Here is a 16,751-nt window from a genome sequence, read left to right as displayed (position 1 = left end):
AATATGCTTGGAGAGGGCATAGTAGCTGCCTAGCAGTATGACTTCCTTTGTCCTAGTAAATTGTCAGACGAGGGCTACAACACTGGCAGAATAGCTAGTTCCCAAATTGCATCCTTTTCCATTTGCCTGCTTTATCTCTAGCATTTAAAGCTCATTTTACATGTGACACGGACTGTGTAATAAAACTTACCCATGCAGCCTTCTACTCAGCTACTGACTTGTTCAAAGGAGATCTCTTCCAATAGGTATACATCATTATTACTGCAGAGGATGATGGCCTAGGCCGGTGGCATGATGGTGGGTTAAGTCATACCCCTGCCTGCTGAAGACCTAGAAGATTAACCAGATGCTGTCTAAGGAAGTCTCTTGCTGTTGCTACAATTAAAGCTGGACTAAGGGTGATTTCTGCTTAGGCAAACATAAAATCAAATACTGATGGGTTCCCAAATTGGGGACTCCATGCATTAGTTACTTATTCCTGAACTGAACATACCTATAGATTTCTATTATAAGCAGAGATTGTGAAGCAGTTGTACTTGTTCCCACAGCTATTGGTGGGCACTACTGGCATTGCATGATGGCTGCTGATTTCTCAATGCTCACTATAATTTTCTATACAACATCATAGCCTCCAACATTTCTCTGATGAAAATAGGGACATCCCATTATTATTATTATTATTATTATTATTATTATTATTATTATTATTATTATTATTATTATTATTATTATTATTATTATTTACACCACCCATCTGACTGGGTTACCACAGCCACTACAGGCTTTTTGCTGTATTATATTGTCAGTTCCAGAATCCATTGTACCAGTTATGCCCTGAGATAGTGCTGAAAGGAATTCTGAGCCTGTGTTTTTATTTATGGATAAAAGGCAGCATACAAATTTAAACAATAATAGGTGGTGGAGCTGGAAAGTGACACCTGTTGCCCTGGAAGATGATCTTAATTTAAGTTTCCCAACTGCAGTAAAACCCACCCAGCATAGCTGCCAGTGCTGAGGGTCCCACCCCTCCACATCCCCTGGGTACGTGCAAACAGTGGCCAAGCTTTGAGAAAGATCTATTTAAAAATCCAGCGTTACTCGGTTTTATTCCTCACTGGTATTTTCCACTGAATGGTTTTTAAAAAAAATAAATGCACCTGTTTTTTATGGATGGGTATCTTGGCTCAGCATATGCAGATTTCCATCTCTTTTAATCAGGGCCGGATTTAGGTTTGATGAGGCCCTAAGCTACTGAAGGTAATGGGGTCCTTTATATGTCCAGCTGTCCTTTGTCAGCAATATATGCTATATGGTAATTTATGGACCTAATAGGTATCTAAAGTCATTTGCAGATAACAAATAGGAGCCTACACAACACAATACACTGTTGCTGTATGTAGGTTTTATTCTATTTATTTTTTATCTTACATTTTGGAAATGTACAGAGTTTGGTTTTTTCCTTTAATTTTTTTTGAGGGCCCCCAAGAGAGTGGGGCCCTAAGCTATAGCTTGTTTAGCTTCTACGTAAATAAGCATAGTCATTTTATTGCGCTGCTGGTGGCTTGTCCACCGGGACAAGAGGCAGCCCGACACGCGCTCCTTATGGTTGTGCATATTCTGAGTGCTCAGCCCTCCTCCTACTAAAAAGAGCTGCTCGGCCGAGCCCTCGCCGACTCCAGGCCCGCGCGTGGCTGAGGGCGGGGGCGTTTCTGAAGGAACAAACTATAGTGACGGAGGCAGCGGGCATTGTTGAGGTAATTCAACCAAGCGACGTGGGGCGGGGCTGTGGAAGGGAGGCCGTTTTAGTGTTTCGTTTTGTTTTACTAATTTCGGGAAAGCGAAAAGGGAAGAGGAGACGCGGGAGGAGTAGCCGGGCCCGACTCCCCTCTCTCTCTGAGGAATAACAGAGCGGTGAAAGAGGCCCTCAAGGCGGGAAAGCGGGCTGCCGGCGTCGCCGTTGCCATGGCGCCCATTGCGCGTAGTGGTTGGCGGAGCGGGCCGGGCCGCGGGGACCGCTGGGAGCAGAGCAGGCGCTGCGGGTTTCAAAGCGGCGGGCTCAGGTAGAACGGCTGCTCTCCCGCCGTCGCTGTCCTCGGGGCGGTTGGGGAGGGAGCGCGGCGGCGGCGGCGCGGCCTTGGGGAGGGAGGTGCGGCCAAAGACCGGGGGGCCTCGGAGGGATGGAGGGCGGGCCGAGCAAGGCCTAGTAGTTGGTACCTGGGGAGATGAGGAGGTGGGAACAAAGAGGTTGATTCCGGAGCTTCCTCAGGTGCGGAAGGCGGTCTTTGAGAAATGCCCGCCGCTCATTCTCACGTTCCTTCCTAGCAGGTCCGTGTCAGCGCCATGCCCACCTCCGTGCCCCCAAGTAGCAGGCGGGGGGCAGCCTATTCCACCCCACCCTCCCCTGCTAGCTCCGACGACGAGGGGGCCGGCAAGTCTTCCTCTTTCTCCCTGATCTCTCCGAGTTTCCACGGAAGTTTCCACCGAGCGAGGCAGGAGGAAGAGGCAACATCAGCTAGCAGGGGATCAGGCATCCCTCAAAGGATTAAACAGCATAGGTAACGTGTCGCCCACCCGTGCTGCAGCTCTTAGGCCCTGCTCAAGTGGCCTTGGATTATTTTGTTGCTCAGTATGTTTACATACAGTAGACCTGCAATTTACACACGTTTCGCTTGTGCACTTTCAGCTGTAGGCGCTTGAGGAAAAAATTAGAAAGGGGGCATCTGCCCAGGGGAAATTTGGCAGTCCCACCTGCTATTGCACCCAATGTGTTTTGACTATATTGATTTTGGCATTATGCACGATTGTCAAAACATAACCCCCAAGTAAGTCACGGGTCTGCTGTACTTATTACCTAATACCGAAGACCGTCCCTGCGTGTTTACTAAACAGCAAATGCAATCTGTGCAGGAGTGAAACTGAGATACTACAGTATAATACAGTGCAATATCACATAAAACTACAGTACTGTGCAATAAAGCAATACAAGCCTTTAAAAAATATCTCTGCCTTGAACCCACTGGAATAGCAACACCTTTCGAACTGTATATCATACCGACATGAAAAGTGTTCTGCATGCATAATTCCCCTGGATTGTGGTTGGCAGACTTGACACATGGGTTGCACAACTAGGGATTTGTGGCACAACAGGAGCTGGAGGATCTGTGGAGCTGGCTATGATGTAGCCAGGTGTCACCTTCCTGTCTGGGTAGTCAATAGACTACAGGCAAAATCAGACAAGGCACTGGGACCTTCTGTGTACCTTAATTCATTTTAGACTAGTATTATATTGTGCTTTGCCTTGGCTTATAGCATACTGGTCAAAAAACTGATCACTGTGGATTTATATATATTTTGCATACTACATTCTACATAAAAATGCATTATGTATATGATAGTTGTGCTTGAAATTGTTCTTTTAGTGTTAGTGCAGACCTCCCTTGTTATTCATATAAGGAAAGCAGCCTGAAACGGATGTGGGCTGTGAGAAAGCATGTGTGAGTAGAAATAGATTTGGATTTCTGTTCTCATCCTGAAGCAAAGTTCTTACCCCGAGATACTATTTATGGGTTAGCGGAGTCTGTAACCTGAAATGTATGTAACCTGAAGTGTATGTAACCCAAGGTACCACTGTATTCCTCTTTGGGCTCTTATTAAGCCACAGAAAGCCTGGGTATTAAAATAATAGAAAGCAACATGACCTCCATTCAAGGCTGGCATGAAGAAATAGTGAACCTGCCATCTTATTTTAATTTATTTCCCAACATTTGTATACCACTTGATTGTAATGAAACTTGAGTTGACAAAAAGAGTAAAAGTATCAGTAAAAAAAAGTATTTAAAATATTCAAAGAATGATTAAAATCAGCAATAAGATAAAACCAGATTAAAACACCCAGCTAGTATGTTACCTGCAAATAGTAATATTTAGTAATTCTTTCTCTTATCCTCCCTCCAAAAAACCCTGTAGGAAATATTGCTAAAGATATTTGAGTGTTCCTGGTCTAAGTTCCATTACATATTAACACCATACCCCTAAGCACATTTGCTCAGAAGTAATCTCAGGGAAAGATGGACTAAGATCTTTTAAAATTTAAAAATGCTATGAGACACCAGTGCCTCATTTTTTTCTATTTAAAAACTAAGCTAAAATAGTAAATATTTATTTAACTCTTATAGTATATTGGTATTAGAAAGTCTGTCAAAATGAATCTTTGTCCGGGCATTAGTGAGAGTATTGTATTTTCTATGGCATGTTTATATCAAAGGCAATAGCTTTGATCTTTGACACAGAATAGCTTTGATCTTGAACATACTTTCTCATACTTCTGAAATATTAGTTCAGTGTACAGTGTATGTTAAATGGGTAATACAATATGTTGCTGATTTGTAGACCTCATTAAGTAGTTTGTCTAGTTGACTAATTATTAAATATATTAGATTTGAAAAATAAATTCATAAATTGTGACTCTTTTAGAAAACAGGAATATGAATACACTGGCTATTTCAAAAAGAGCCCAGTGACTTTCAGTAACATTTTGATGTTGAAACCTTGCCAAGCAATGCTACATTATGTAGACATAGCCCACCTTGCTATGTCACAAAGCCCCCAGTTAGTACGTTATAGCTCAGATAATCCTGAGTATGGTATGTGTGTGTAGCTTGTCACATAAAACTGAATTTAGTTATTTAAGAACTATATTCATAAATTGAAAGTCTTTATATATGAGATTATACCATAAATGTAATTATTTAATGATATCTGATTCCCACCTATCCCCAGCCCTTAATGGTTAATTATCTGGTTTAGTGAACAGGTTGCAGTCCTGAAATGCATTTTTCTGTGCTGCTTTTGATAGGCTTTCCTCACTGTGCCTACCAGCAGTGGCGTAGCGTGGGGGGTGCAGGGGGGCCCGGCCGCACCGGGCGCAACATCTGGGGGGGGGGGTGCGGAAGAGACTCGAGTGCTAAAATCCACGGATTAGGGGGCACAAATTACTTGCCTTGCCCCGGGTGCTGACAACCCACGCTACGCCACTGCCTACCAGTGTCAAATAGCTTCTTAGGTTCAAGCTACATCTTAACAACTATGCAAGTCAATTTCAGTCTCTTTGTATAAGTGAAATGAGGCTCTGTGATTACAAGTTTCAACAGAGGAATATATTTCCCTTCTTACTGCTCAAGTTGTTCTGCAGCTGCTTTTCTCCCCTTGAGGAGAGGATTTTAAACAGAAACACAGCAGAGAGGATTAATCAGTGTCTTTCTTTCCACCTTCCCATTTTGCTCCTCCCCAGCCTCTAATTGTGGCCTTTAATATAAAAGTCAAGAGACCAGTTGCATTTCCATACTGTATTTTACTTTGGTTTTATGGTTTTATTTTGTACTTTAATATTATTGTATGTCATTTAGAGAGCTTTGCTGTTGTGCATCATAAACATGCTTTTAACTAAGAATAATATTGATACAGTTGTTAAAATAGTTAAACTGTACACTCTAGATGGTGCTGCCTTTGATAATGGTTTGGAAACTGTAGTTAGTACAAGTTCGGAATGTGGTATTTACATTCTTAACCGAGACTTTGTGTTATGATACTTGTAGGCAAGTATTAATCAGGTTGTATTGTTTACTGGTCCATATCTGGGCCCAGTTTTTGGTACAGGTCTTGACTTTTGAAGCTCTTCACAACTTAGGATCAGGATCAGACTGATTGAAAACTATATTGTCTCCATGTGGACTGTTTACTTGTGCTTTAAGATCTTCAGTAGATGGTATTATGTCAGTGTCCAGCTGTCTGAGGCATAGTGATGGCTATCAGGAGATGACCTTCTTTGTAGTGGGTCCATAATCTAATGGTCGCCTCAAAGAAGCTCACCTAGTGCCTACTTCTTTGTTGTTTCAGCATGAGTCCTTTTATTTTTCTAAATCTTCTAGTCAAAACCATAGTCCTTCAGATGTTTTTTACTTGGTACCTTTTAATTCTACTGTTTTTCCACTGCTGGAATACTTTGTAGGTTAACTGTTTTTGTGTTTTTAAATATAAACTTTCAGACATTTTTATTGAAGGACATTATAAAAGTATCTTAAATATTATACTTTGGTCCTTGTACTTCAATGAATTTTAAAAGTAGTTTGTCAGTTTTAGGAATTGCTTCCAACCATACTGTACAAAAGAGGAAGATGTACATAATAAGACATATTTGATACCATTAGCTAGTAAATGGCATTCCCATAAAACACTGTCTAATTTTGTACCTGTCACTTCACAGTGCAGACCATTTTAAAGATACAAAAAGGAAAAATCGGCCAATTGTGGAAGAAAATCTCTCGCCATGGGAAGAGTGGTTCCTTTCCAAAGAGAAAGAGTTACGTGTTCGACTACAAGAACGAGCTATGAAGGTGAATACTTAATATAATTTACATTTGACAGCAGATTGCCAGGCACCAAAATGTACATTTCCCGTATTATTTGAGAAGAACAGATTTGGATGATTTATATTGCTTCATATATTGCTAACTGAAGCCATTCACTGGGTGTTGCCACTGTCACATGCTGACAGCTTCTAGGAGCAACAGCTGAGAACTGATTGCGGGGTGAGGTGGATGAGGACCAATGATGGACAAACTACTCAGAAAAAGCACAACATGTCCCTCACCAGAGATACTGCTATTAAAGACAACTTCAGCCCTTTATACATGAAGAAGTGTCTCCAGCCCCATCGTTCCCCCTGTGAAATGCCCTCCCATCAGATGTCAAGGAAATAAAAAACTATCTGACTTTTAAAAGACACCAGAAGGGCTGTTTGATGTTTTACTGTGCTTGATATTTTAATTTATTGGAAGCTGCCCAGAGTGGCTGAGGCAAACCAGTCAGATGGGTGAAATAATAAAAAATAGTAGTAGTAGTAGTAGTAGTAGTAGTAGTAGTAATGTTTTGTTGTTGTTATTATAGGAGGTGAATCAGGAAAAGGAGAAAAGGAGGGAAAAACAGGAACGCGAAATAAAAAAAAAGCTGGCTGAAGAGAAGCACAAAGAATGGGTCCAGAAAAAAAATGAAGAGGTGAAAAGGGTGAAGAATTTCATAGCCTTTTTCTTAAATAATGTCTTACATTTTTCACATAGCCAGTTATTTCCTTTTTATGTGTACTTGGCCTGGTCTAGGAATAACATAAATTACCAAGCTATCATAAACACTGTTGGATTTCATGCTAATACAGATATTTTTTTCCACATTTTTTTCATAGTTCAACAGGAATGAATCACATACTTAGTCTCCAGGGGTCTGTGCTTAAAGCTTGACACCTATAATGTCAGTGGCAGTAATTAATACGAGTTTATTAAATGGCAGAGTATCTGAGCAATCCTACAAATGTCTATTCAAAAGAAAGTTCCATTAAATGATGCTAATTCCCAAGACTGGGTTGAGGACTGTAGGCTTAGTATTCTTCTAGTTATTTTTAATATCAGTAGGCACATCAGTCCTATTCTATTCTGTCCACTTTCAGCATGGAAGCAGACTTAAGTCTACTCCATCCTGTTTCTATACGGAAAACAAAACTACTCATAGGGTGGTCCAGGGGCTACCTCTGAGTCTGTTTTCAATTTTAAAGGTAATTCCATGTAGGGAAACCATTATTTATACAGTCTCCCTGAGAGTGATGGCATGTCATAAATTCTGATGACTCCCAGTTTTGCTATTTGCAATGCACAACAGCAGGAGAGGATGCTCATGTTCCAGATGCTATTCAGGTGGCTGGAATTACCATTAAAAATGAAAATAGACTCGGAAGCAACCCTCAAACACATCTTGTTGTGGAACCTGTAGGAATGTTGATTCCAAAGTGGACTCCAAATCCAGTCTGCTTATTGATCCAGGTGGTTCACATCAGGTGAGTCTGCTTAAAACCAGTTTGTCAGTTCTACTCCATACCTCCTTTTGAATAATGAAAAGTTATATTAGACTGGTATTGTGTCTGGTTGAGATTCAGAGTAGTCTTACTGTAGATATTCAAAACAGATTAAAAGCATACTGGTTTTGAGAATATGTATGCTAATAGTAAATAGTCACCAGGTCACAAACCTTATTTTAGTGCATACTTTATTCTATAGATATGCAGAGCTAAAGGAACGTTTGTCCTTTCAGTCCACCACTTCCTCACCATATGCAAGAACAAAAAGGTTTTGGCACAACATTATTTAAATAAATTATAAGCTTGCCCTTTGAATCAAAGTGTGGTAGTTTGCGACTAGAATCAATTAGACTGACCAAGTGAAAAATGTTAACTCTTACAGGGTAAAGTCCAGGGTAAAAAGTTAGTTCAGTTTGAAAGTAGATGAGCTTAGGTTAATATACTCTTTGCATGTTGTATTTTATCTTGGTGGCTAGCCATTTCAGGCAACATTGTGTGGAAATGTGGGATATACATTTAAATAATAAATCAGTAATAATACCTACAGCAGCACAAGTACAGAAATGTTTGTAAAGAAGCACCTTATGAATAGGTGCACCAATTTTATTGCTCCCTAAGCTGCTGTCACCAGCTTAGAGGAGGTTGACAGTGATGTGGGAAGTAACCACTGCTCCTTCAGGGTTGCATGTGGTACTCCTTTACAATGATTCACTAGTGGCATGTGATTAGACCATGCTACAGCAGATCCAAGCAGATCGGCATACCAGTTGTTGGAAACCACAGGAGGGGAGGTTGCTCTGGTCCTGCTTGTGGGCTTCCCATAGGCATCTGGTTGGCCACTGTGAGAACAGGATACTGCACTAGATATTTTTTCCCACAGACTCTTCATATGTTCTTACATGTACTTACTAGTATCATAGAACAGTGACATCTGTTTAAACCATAGTAGTATAAACACTTCAAGCCCTGATTTAATTATTGTCAAGTTGGAGAAGCTGATACTAGCAGATGAGGTGTACAGTGCATGTTCAAACAGGGAAGGGCAGTTGAATGAATTAGAATTTCCTCATGACAGAATGGCATCTGAATAAATGCCAAGCAAAATGGTTAGCAGGATTATAGAAAAGGGATAATGACAAAGGTATTTGGTTTATGCATTGCTTCAAATCACATTAGAGGGTGGGGTAAGTTTTGTAAAGGTTTTTCTTAAGAGAAGAATCTTAATACGGTCTGCTCACCCTTGAATATCTTGGCCCAAACTACTTTCATCATTTATAATATAACCACCTCTCTGAGAACTCGGAGTAGTGTACATGGTGTCATCCCTTTCCAGCATTGCTTGTGCATCAGTTGGCTAGGTTGACAGCTATTGACTCAATGTATCTTGGGGAGGTTCAAGGCTGAACCTGTGACTTAGCAGTTGAAGTCCCAACACTCCAGCCACTACACCAAACTTACTCTTCTTTACGTTTTGTATAAAGGAAACTAGTAGGCACAGGAAAATAAATGAAAGCGTTCTTAGGGCAGTGTTGAAATTCTTTAAAACAGTAATGTGTAAGTCAGTGGAATCATTACCGTTTTATTAATCTGATCTTTTTTTTCTTTCCTTATTTATTAAATTTCTATACCACCCTTCAAGGATCACAGGGTGTTTACAATATAAAAATACATACAATAATAACAAACTAGCCTGGTATATGTATGCATTGCTGCTGTTTGCAAGTGCCACTGTTTGCAGTAATGAATGTTTGTAAAGGGTAGAAGGTATTGTAAAGGTATTGCATTATCCCCCTATTCCTTTTAAGTTTTTGATTGAAATAAAGTTGAAAAGGGGTATGCCTGCAAGCTTCATTTGTTTGTATTATCTCTAATAATGTTCTTGGGTGGAGTAGTGGGAACTGAAGTCTTTCATCCTAAGGATAACTGGTATTTTTAGAATAAATTAATTTGACAGAACTCTGTGATTGTCAATGGCATTAAAGGGTATATAAACTCATCAGTAATTTAAAAAATATATCGTATCACTAATGAAGACAAGATCAAAGCATTTTTTCTGAGAAGCAGACTGAAAACACATATGTATTTTGAAGTGTAGACATGACAAATATGTAGCTTTCTAGTTCTTTTTATCAGGACCAAAAACTCACTGAGGTAATGGGCTGTCTATGCAAGTCGTATTTTTCTCTTAACTAATAAATTGTGGAACAAATAAAACTTTAAACAACATTTAATATGATATTAATCATAGAAATAAATAGGCAGAATTGAACCAGGGTCTCCATGCCAATCACTCTGAAACAAGCCTGAGCAGTGGGAAGAACTTGATTTAGGGCCTGACACACCCTTTTATGTTCAAGCCTGTGTTCTGGGTTCCCCTTGGCTAATCTGGGCATAAGGCGCTTTTCCAAGAAAAGGTGAAGCCAAGCAATCTAGGCGGTCTCTTTCATGAAGCACAAGTACATTGGCAAATGCTTATTTCACAAACCAGTTTATTAATTTACAGGGAACATAAAAACTCACAGCATAAAAAAAATACTTATACTTTTATTGAAGATTGTCAAAGGCAGCTAGAGCTTTCCGTTATTTAACTGGTCCTTTTGTTTATAGTGTCCAGAGGTTGCTGCATGGAGTTATCTGTAGTTGTCCATGCTTGGCCTAGCTGCAGGTAACTCATCTCTTCATCTGGATAACCATCTACAAACTGGTCATATCTCTTTCACTGTAAAAAACAACAACACAAACAACAACAACAACACACACGCAAAGAAACCACCAACTTGAGTAATCATATCAAGACTTTCATACCACCTGTGCAACATTCATGTGAATCAGTAGTGTCAGTACAATGGGGAAGCACAGTGTTTCCAGATACCAGGAGCTATTCACATTTGAGCTGAATGCTGCAAGAAGAATGACAGAAGGCACCTATCTGGACCAGTGAATTACCTTTATCTGGGTTTTACCACTTCAGTAGGTCAGGATGCCCATAAATACTTAGCGTACAAGAAAAAAAATCTGCAAATAGAGAACAAGGATATGAGGGGAAAGGGTTCTAGTCTAGTCAACTTTTTGTAGGAGTTGTTATTACTGCTCTCTCTTAAATGTTTTCTATTATTATCTACAGGAAAAACGGGAAAGGGAACTTAAGCTCAGCAAAGAGATGGCAGAAAAAGCAGCCAAAGAACTTGAGAGAGCACAATCAAAGGAAAAGTCGCGAGAGATGTACCAGGAATGGCTAAAGAAAAAGAAAATGGAAGAAGGTCAGAAGAAGAAGGAAGAGAAGGTAACTTTTATCCCATTTTTTCATTTGAAGAGATGCTGATCTGGTTTTGCTTGCTCTTAGAGGTGTAACCCACACATAGTTCTCATCTGGAATGAGTTCCCGTTTTGAGGATTTTTCTTATCCTCTACTTTGCAGCTTGGCTTACTTGATGAATTTATTTGTATAGCTTTGTTGATTAAGTTAGTCTTGGAATCATAGAGAAATTTATAGCATACTGCATGTGCAATATTGTAATCGAGATGTCTTTCAGAGGGATTAATGGGTGATGAAGATGTATGCTAATGTGAGGAGTAATCCATTTTTGTTTCAGAAAAGGGACTGGGGTACAATGAAGCTTGTGAACGTTGCAGTGTTATCGAAGTTTATTAAATGCACACTTCATTTTCTAGCTCCCCGTCATGGTATAACTGTTATTCACAGCTACATAAGAATCACAGGATTTCTAAAAGAATTGTGTTTTTGTTCAACTGGCGCCAAACAGTTTGTAGATTTTGCAGATATACGGATATACCATTCTCTGAAAGTTGTATTTTTAAACCAACAACATATCTTGTTGGACTGATATTATGATGCAACTGAAACATGTTACTCCATAACAATAGTAATAACAAAATTCATATAGTGTTTTTTGATTGTTCACAGCCTTCCACCCATGTATCATGTCAGTAATCTGGACGCAATGCAAGGGGTTGGTTTTGACCTTTAAGGTCCTTCACAGCTTGGGACCAGGCTAGCTGAAGGACTGCCAATTTCCACATGTACCTACCTGGACCCTGAGATCTTCAAACATCCTTCTCCAAGTGCGCCCACTGAGTGAGGTGTGGCAGGTGGCTATGGGAGAGGGAACCTACTTGGTGGTAGCACCCTAGATGTGGGATGTTATACCCAGAGAGGCTCACCTGGCACCTGGTTTATTCTCATTTTGGCACCAGGTGAAAATCTTTTTTTATTTTCCCAAGCCTTTTAATCTCTTTTGGCATTAAGGTGTTTTAACTCTACAACTCATTTCTTTAAGCTGTATTTATACTTCTAGTATCTTATTACTGAATTTTAAATTGATTTCTTTCTCGATTTATGCCTCCCTGAGAACTTTGTTATAGGGTGTCCTCTAAATACTGTAAATAAACTCTTCTTTAAGGTAGGTCAGTAACATCTCCATATTACAAATTGTAGAACTTCAATAATAGTGTTCACCTGGTGAATTCGTTGCTGAGATTACATTTGAATTAGGGAGAGGATGCTTCACTACACTGTGTCCTGATAGTACAGTGGTGCCTCGCAAGACGAAAAGAATCCGTTCTGTGATTCTCTTCGTCTAGCGGTTTTTTCGTCTTGCGAAGCAAGCCCATTGACGGATTAGCGGATTAGCGCTATTAGCGGCTTTTAGCGGCTTATCTGCTGATTAGATCAGCTGATAAGTGGCTTAGCGGCTTAGAAAAGGGGGGGGGGAGCAGGAACTCGCAAGACATTGTCGTCTTGCGAAGCAAGCCCATAGGAAATTCGTTTTGCGAAGCACCTCCAAAACGGAAAACTCTTTCGTCTAGCGAGTTTTCCGTCTTGCGAGGCATTCGTCTTGCGGGGCACCACTGTACATTGGTGGCCTTGTTTTGTAAATCATGAAAACATACATGAAACTTTTGAAATACCAAATGTATTAACCAGCCAAAATGAGAGACTTTTAAAATCTTGTTTATGTCAGTGTTGGAATTAGAACATGAGTTTAAATCTTTCAAATTCAAATCAGTAGGACTTACAGGTGCTTAACTATAATTGGATTGTACCCAGAGTAATTGGTTACAGTGGTGAAGTAATACATCTGGAAGAAGACAGTTGTATTAAGACATTTTGGCATTCTTGGCTCTTTTCCTTTTGTAGGAGAAGGAAAAACAACGGGAAGCTGAACTACAGGAGAAAAAAGAAAAATCAGAGCAGATGTTCAAAGAATGGCTGCAAAATTCCAAAACTAAGCCCCGCCAAGCATCAGCTGGCTGTGCCTCTGCAGATGGGAAAGATGCTGGTTTGTATCTGTACTAGACAGACTAATACAGTCTTCATAACTTGTGTAGCAGGAGCAGTTTTCTGATACTTTTACTATTTATTTTTGAATATTTAGTTTTAAATGTTCATCTGCTAGAACTCCTTAGCCATAGATGTGGATACAGACAGGCCACAAACAGTAGATGTTGCCCCACATTAAGGAATGTGTATATTTGGTCCCATTCCACACCCCAAATAACTCAAGATTATATCATTGGAAATCTTCTACTTTTGAAAGCATTCATTTTGGTCAGTAGAGTTCAGTAAAATATACTGGCACATACATTCTTGTTCTTTGCAGTGCCTATTCTTCCAAGAATGCTCTTCTATTCATATATTTATTAAATGTTTAATCTGCCTTTATACTGATTAACATCTTCCAGAGTTGATGGCAGCCTCCTCAATTAGAGAAGACTCCTTGCTGCAGAAGTTTAAGCTAAACTTGTGAGCATCTGACAGAAGCCATGCAGAGCTGAGGGGAGCAAAAAGCAGTTCCATAGTTTCTTTGCACTCACTTTTTCTCTTCACATGAGTAATGACTGAAGGGGGCTAAAGATTATGGTTTCTGCCTGCACCTAAAACATTGGGCCTTATCGTCAAACCTTTCAAGGCAAATGTAGCCACCACCTTTGAGACAGATTCATAAGTTTGGACCTCAGCTCATGATAGGCCTATTGAAGGTTTTACCAATGAAGAAAATTGGCCTCTCTCATATCGGCCCAGATCTAATTTTTGTGCAGTGTAGAAGTTGTCTTTGGGTAGATATCCTGAGTCAAGTTATGCAGGCGTATGCCCTGTTGAAATCAGTTGGCCTGACACCATGTGCATGACTCCAGCCTGCCTACCCACCCTTGATCCTATTTTCAATAAAACACATCCTGTTACAGCCAGAAAAGCATATTGGTTGTTTCTGGCCTTATTTTTTTTCTAGAAAAAATAAGCATACTTGTCATTTAAATGACATTTCTTTCATCGTTATTTGCCAAATGTGTTGCACTTATAAAAATGTTAACCTAAACTATTTGCTGGGAGAGACTGCTGTTCCTTTTGAACACTAAACAGCACACCAGACACAACACCAGTTGCTGTTTTGCTTTGGTTTGATTATAGATAGTGGTGCATACTTCTTTCATGCTTTGTCTTGGGACATTGTTACAGTACTTGCAGACAGCTGCTGTCACTTGTCTAAGTAATTTATTAAAAATATTCTTCCCAGTTTTGTTCACAGTAGAGAACATATTCCAGACTTTGTTTGACCACTTCAATGAAATGTATTTACATTTCTTTCCAGACAAATAGGATTGTTATGGCAAAGGCACCACATTCCTGCTGCCATAATTTAGGTATAGACCATGCAGCACACTCTCCTTCTCTGATAAACAGTGATAAAAATGAAGCAATGATGAAAATAAACTGACCTTTAACATTGGCATTTTGGGTAGCAAATTCAGTACTCTCACACTGGTGAATGGAAGAAAATTGACAGAAGAGAAGTTTTGTCTCTTCCTGTGCCCCTGAAATTGTCTCTGGAGGGTTGGAGCATGACATAGATCGCTTGGGGAGGGAGGTCACCTAAAATTGGGCAATGCACCTTGCTCAAACCAAGCTCTACTCACACGTGATGCCTCCACCCAGTTTTGTGTGACTCCCCCCTGCTCCCACTGGCAGCCTCCTGTGCCTCATGCCACTCTGTTTAGGAAAAGTTTCCTTACCCTCCAGGGAGTGATGACAGCAAAGTTCCCTTCCATTAACTTTCTTAAATTCATGGGATATCAGGATCCGAGACACTGTTCATTATACTGCTGAGATCTACAGAGTGGAAGGATATTTGTATATTTATTGTCCTGTAAATTGCCCAGGGATGTGTTAAAGACATCCTTAAAGGCCATTGTAAGGTATCGTGAGATCTCAGTTGATCTTTCAGGTGAAGAAAGTTAAATAGGATACAATATAGGCCAGCTGATCCCTTATTTGCTACAGACTATAACATTGTATATAAAGTATAAGCTCTGAAAGTGAAAATAAATCCTGGTTCATTGAATGTAGGAAAGGAACTATGCAGACTATAACTGCTGGAAGGATTTGTAGTCTTAGGTAGATGGTACATTTAAAAAACCCAAAAAACTTTTGTGTAAAATTTCATTAAAGTGGCAAGAGTTCTTGGGCAGAACAATCATAAGCTGGTGATGGGGGATGCTGTGTAGAGAGAGAAATCGCTACTTCTGAAGTGCTGGCAACTTCTGCAAGCCACGGGGGGGGGGGGGAGAGATATGGCTTATTTATTTATATCTATTTTGCATTTCAATGACACTAATGAAAGAAGAAATAAGCCAACTCTGCAGATAGCGTTCTTTCTCACTTTGGGTGGAGGTGTCAGGAGACAATGGAACTTTAGACAGCTCCAAGGTCTCCCTGATACAATGCTGACATCTCTCCCTGTGTCTGGTTCTGCTGTGCTTGGAGAACCACTTTCAGTAAAGCAGTAGCCGAGCTTTCCACTCCTGCACATAGCAAAGCTTTGCCTGCACAACTCCCTCTTTGCCTGTAGAGAGGTGGATCTACAGCATCTTCCAGCCCCTCGGCTGCCCTTCCATGAAGCATAGAATGATCCCTGAATCTTAACTTAGAATGACTAACCCCGCAGTGTTGTCGACTCAGAGGCGAGCCTTTCTTTGTTCAATGGGTTTTGTTCATAGATAAGTGTGTAGGATTGCACCCTAAGAAACAATGTTATTGCTAATAGTTTAGATTGAAACACTGTGCTTCTTTAAACATTCCAGGCTATCCAGAAGGAAGTACATATCCAGCTCCAGCCTTTTACAATCCAGTCCCTTGGAAACCAGTTCATGTGCCTCCTCCCAAGGAAGAAAAGTATGTTTCAGTGAAGAAAAATAAGAGGCCTAAATCCAGTCACACATATAGACCTTCTATGCCTTTTCATAAATCCAAAAGCAGTCTTTATATTGGGTCATTGTGCAGAATCCAGAGATAGTTCAGGGCTCATTATTTTTATTTTAACTTGGCCTTATAGTGTAATTTATGATGTATTACTGACAACATTTTGTAAACAGCTATCATTAATTGTAGGCAAATGTTTTTGATTTTCTTGTTAAAATAAGGCACGCAGGACAAAATCAGTGTCATTTTAATGTATTATGTGTGATGCATTGTGAGCCATATTTTAAACAATAAAAAGTAATTATTTTCAACCTTTCCCTAATATTCTTCTACTTTAGGTACTGTATTTGCAGATGCAACTTCTAGTGCTCCTGTGCTTAGCATTGAGATTGTTGCTTTAGAAGTTTATAGTAATGTCAGAGTAAGAAGGCATATCTTTTCTAAGAGTAAGATTTTGGATTTAAGCTCATTTGGGCCTGTTAACAGCTGTGGGACTATGTGTGCTTTAATCTAACTGTACTTATGTAACCAGTTTGCAGAGTGTGACGTCAAGGAACTTTGATACCACTTCTGTTAAATGATTTGTGAAATGCTCCCATTTGCTCTACTATAACCTGCTATGGAATAATC

The 16,751-nt window shown here is 39.9% G+C and overlaps 1 protein-coding gene across 5 annotated transcripts in view; it reads left to right on the top strand.

The window, feature by feature from the left end:
* Nucleotides 1–1,731: 1,731 nt before the first annotated feature.
* Nucleotides 1,732–16,751, top strand: part of CCDC34 (coiled-coil domain containing 34) — a 16,735-nt gene continuing 1,715 nt past the window's right edge. The window contains exons 1-7 of one of the 5 annotated variants that reach the window (XM_081166142.1): nucleotides 1,732–1,754; nucleotides 2,323–2,555; nucleotides 6,263–6,392; nucleotides 6,946–7,062; nucleotides 11,028–11,186; nucleotides 13,062–13,203; nucleotides 16,004–16,432. In XM_081166142.1, the coding sequence (XP_081022268.1) occupies nucleotides 2,341–2,555; nucleotides 6,263–6,392; nucleotides 6,946–7,062; nucleotides 11,028–11,186; nucleotides 13,062–13,203; nucleotides 16,004–16,215 (975 nt within the window). In that variant the 5' untranslated portion in view covers nucleotides 1,732–1,754; nucleotides 2,323–2,340 and the 3' untranslated portion in view covers nucleotides 16,216–16,432. Of the gene's footprint in view, nucleotides 1,755–1,925; nucleotides 2,061–2,167; nucleotides 2,556–6,262; nucleotides 6,393–6,945; nucleotides 7,063–11,027; nucleotides 11,187–13,061; nucleotides 13,204–16,003; nucleotides 16,433–16,751 lie in introns of those variants that run through there. The other 4 variants (XM_081166141.1, XM_081166143.1, XM_081166144.1 and 1 more) reach the window with 4 other exon arrangements.

Source organism: Podarcis bocagei (assembly GCF_964188305.1).
Source record: "Podarcis bocagei genome assembly, chromosome: 1".
NCBI classification, from domain to species: Eukaryota; Metazoa; Chordata; class Lepidosauria; order Squamata; family Lacertidae; genus Podarcis; species Podarcis bocagei.
This window is presented reverse-complemented; position numbering and strand designations above follow the sequence as displayed.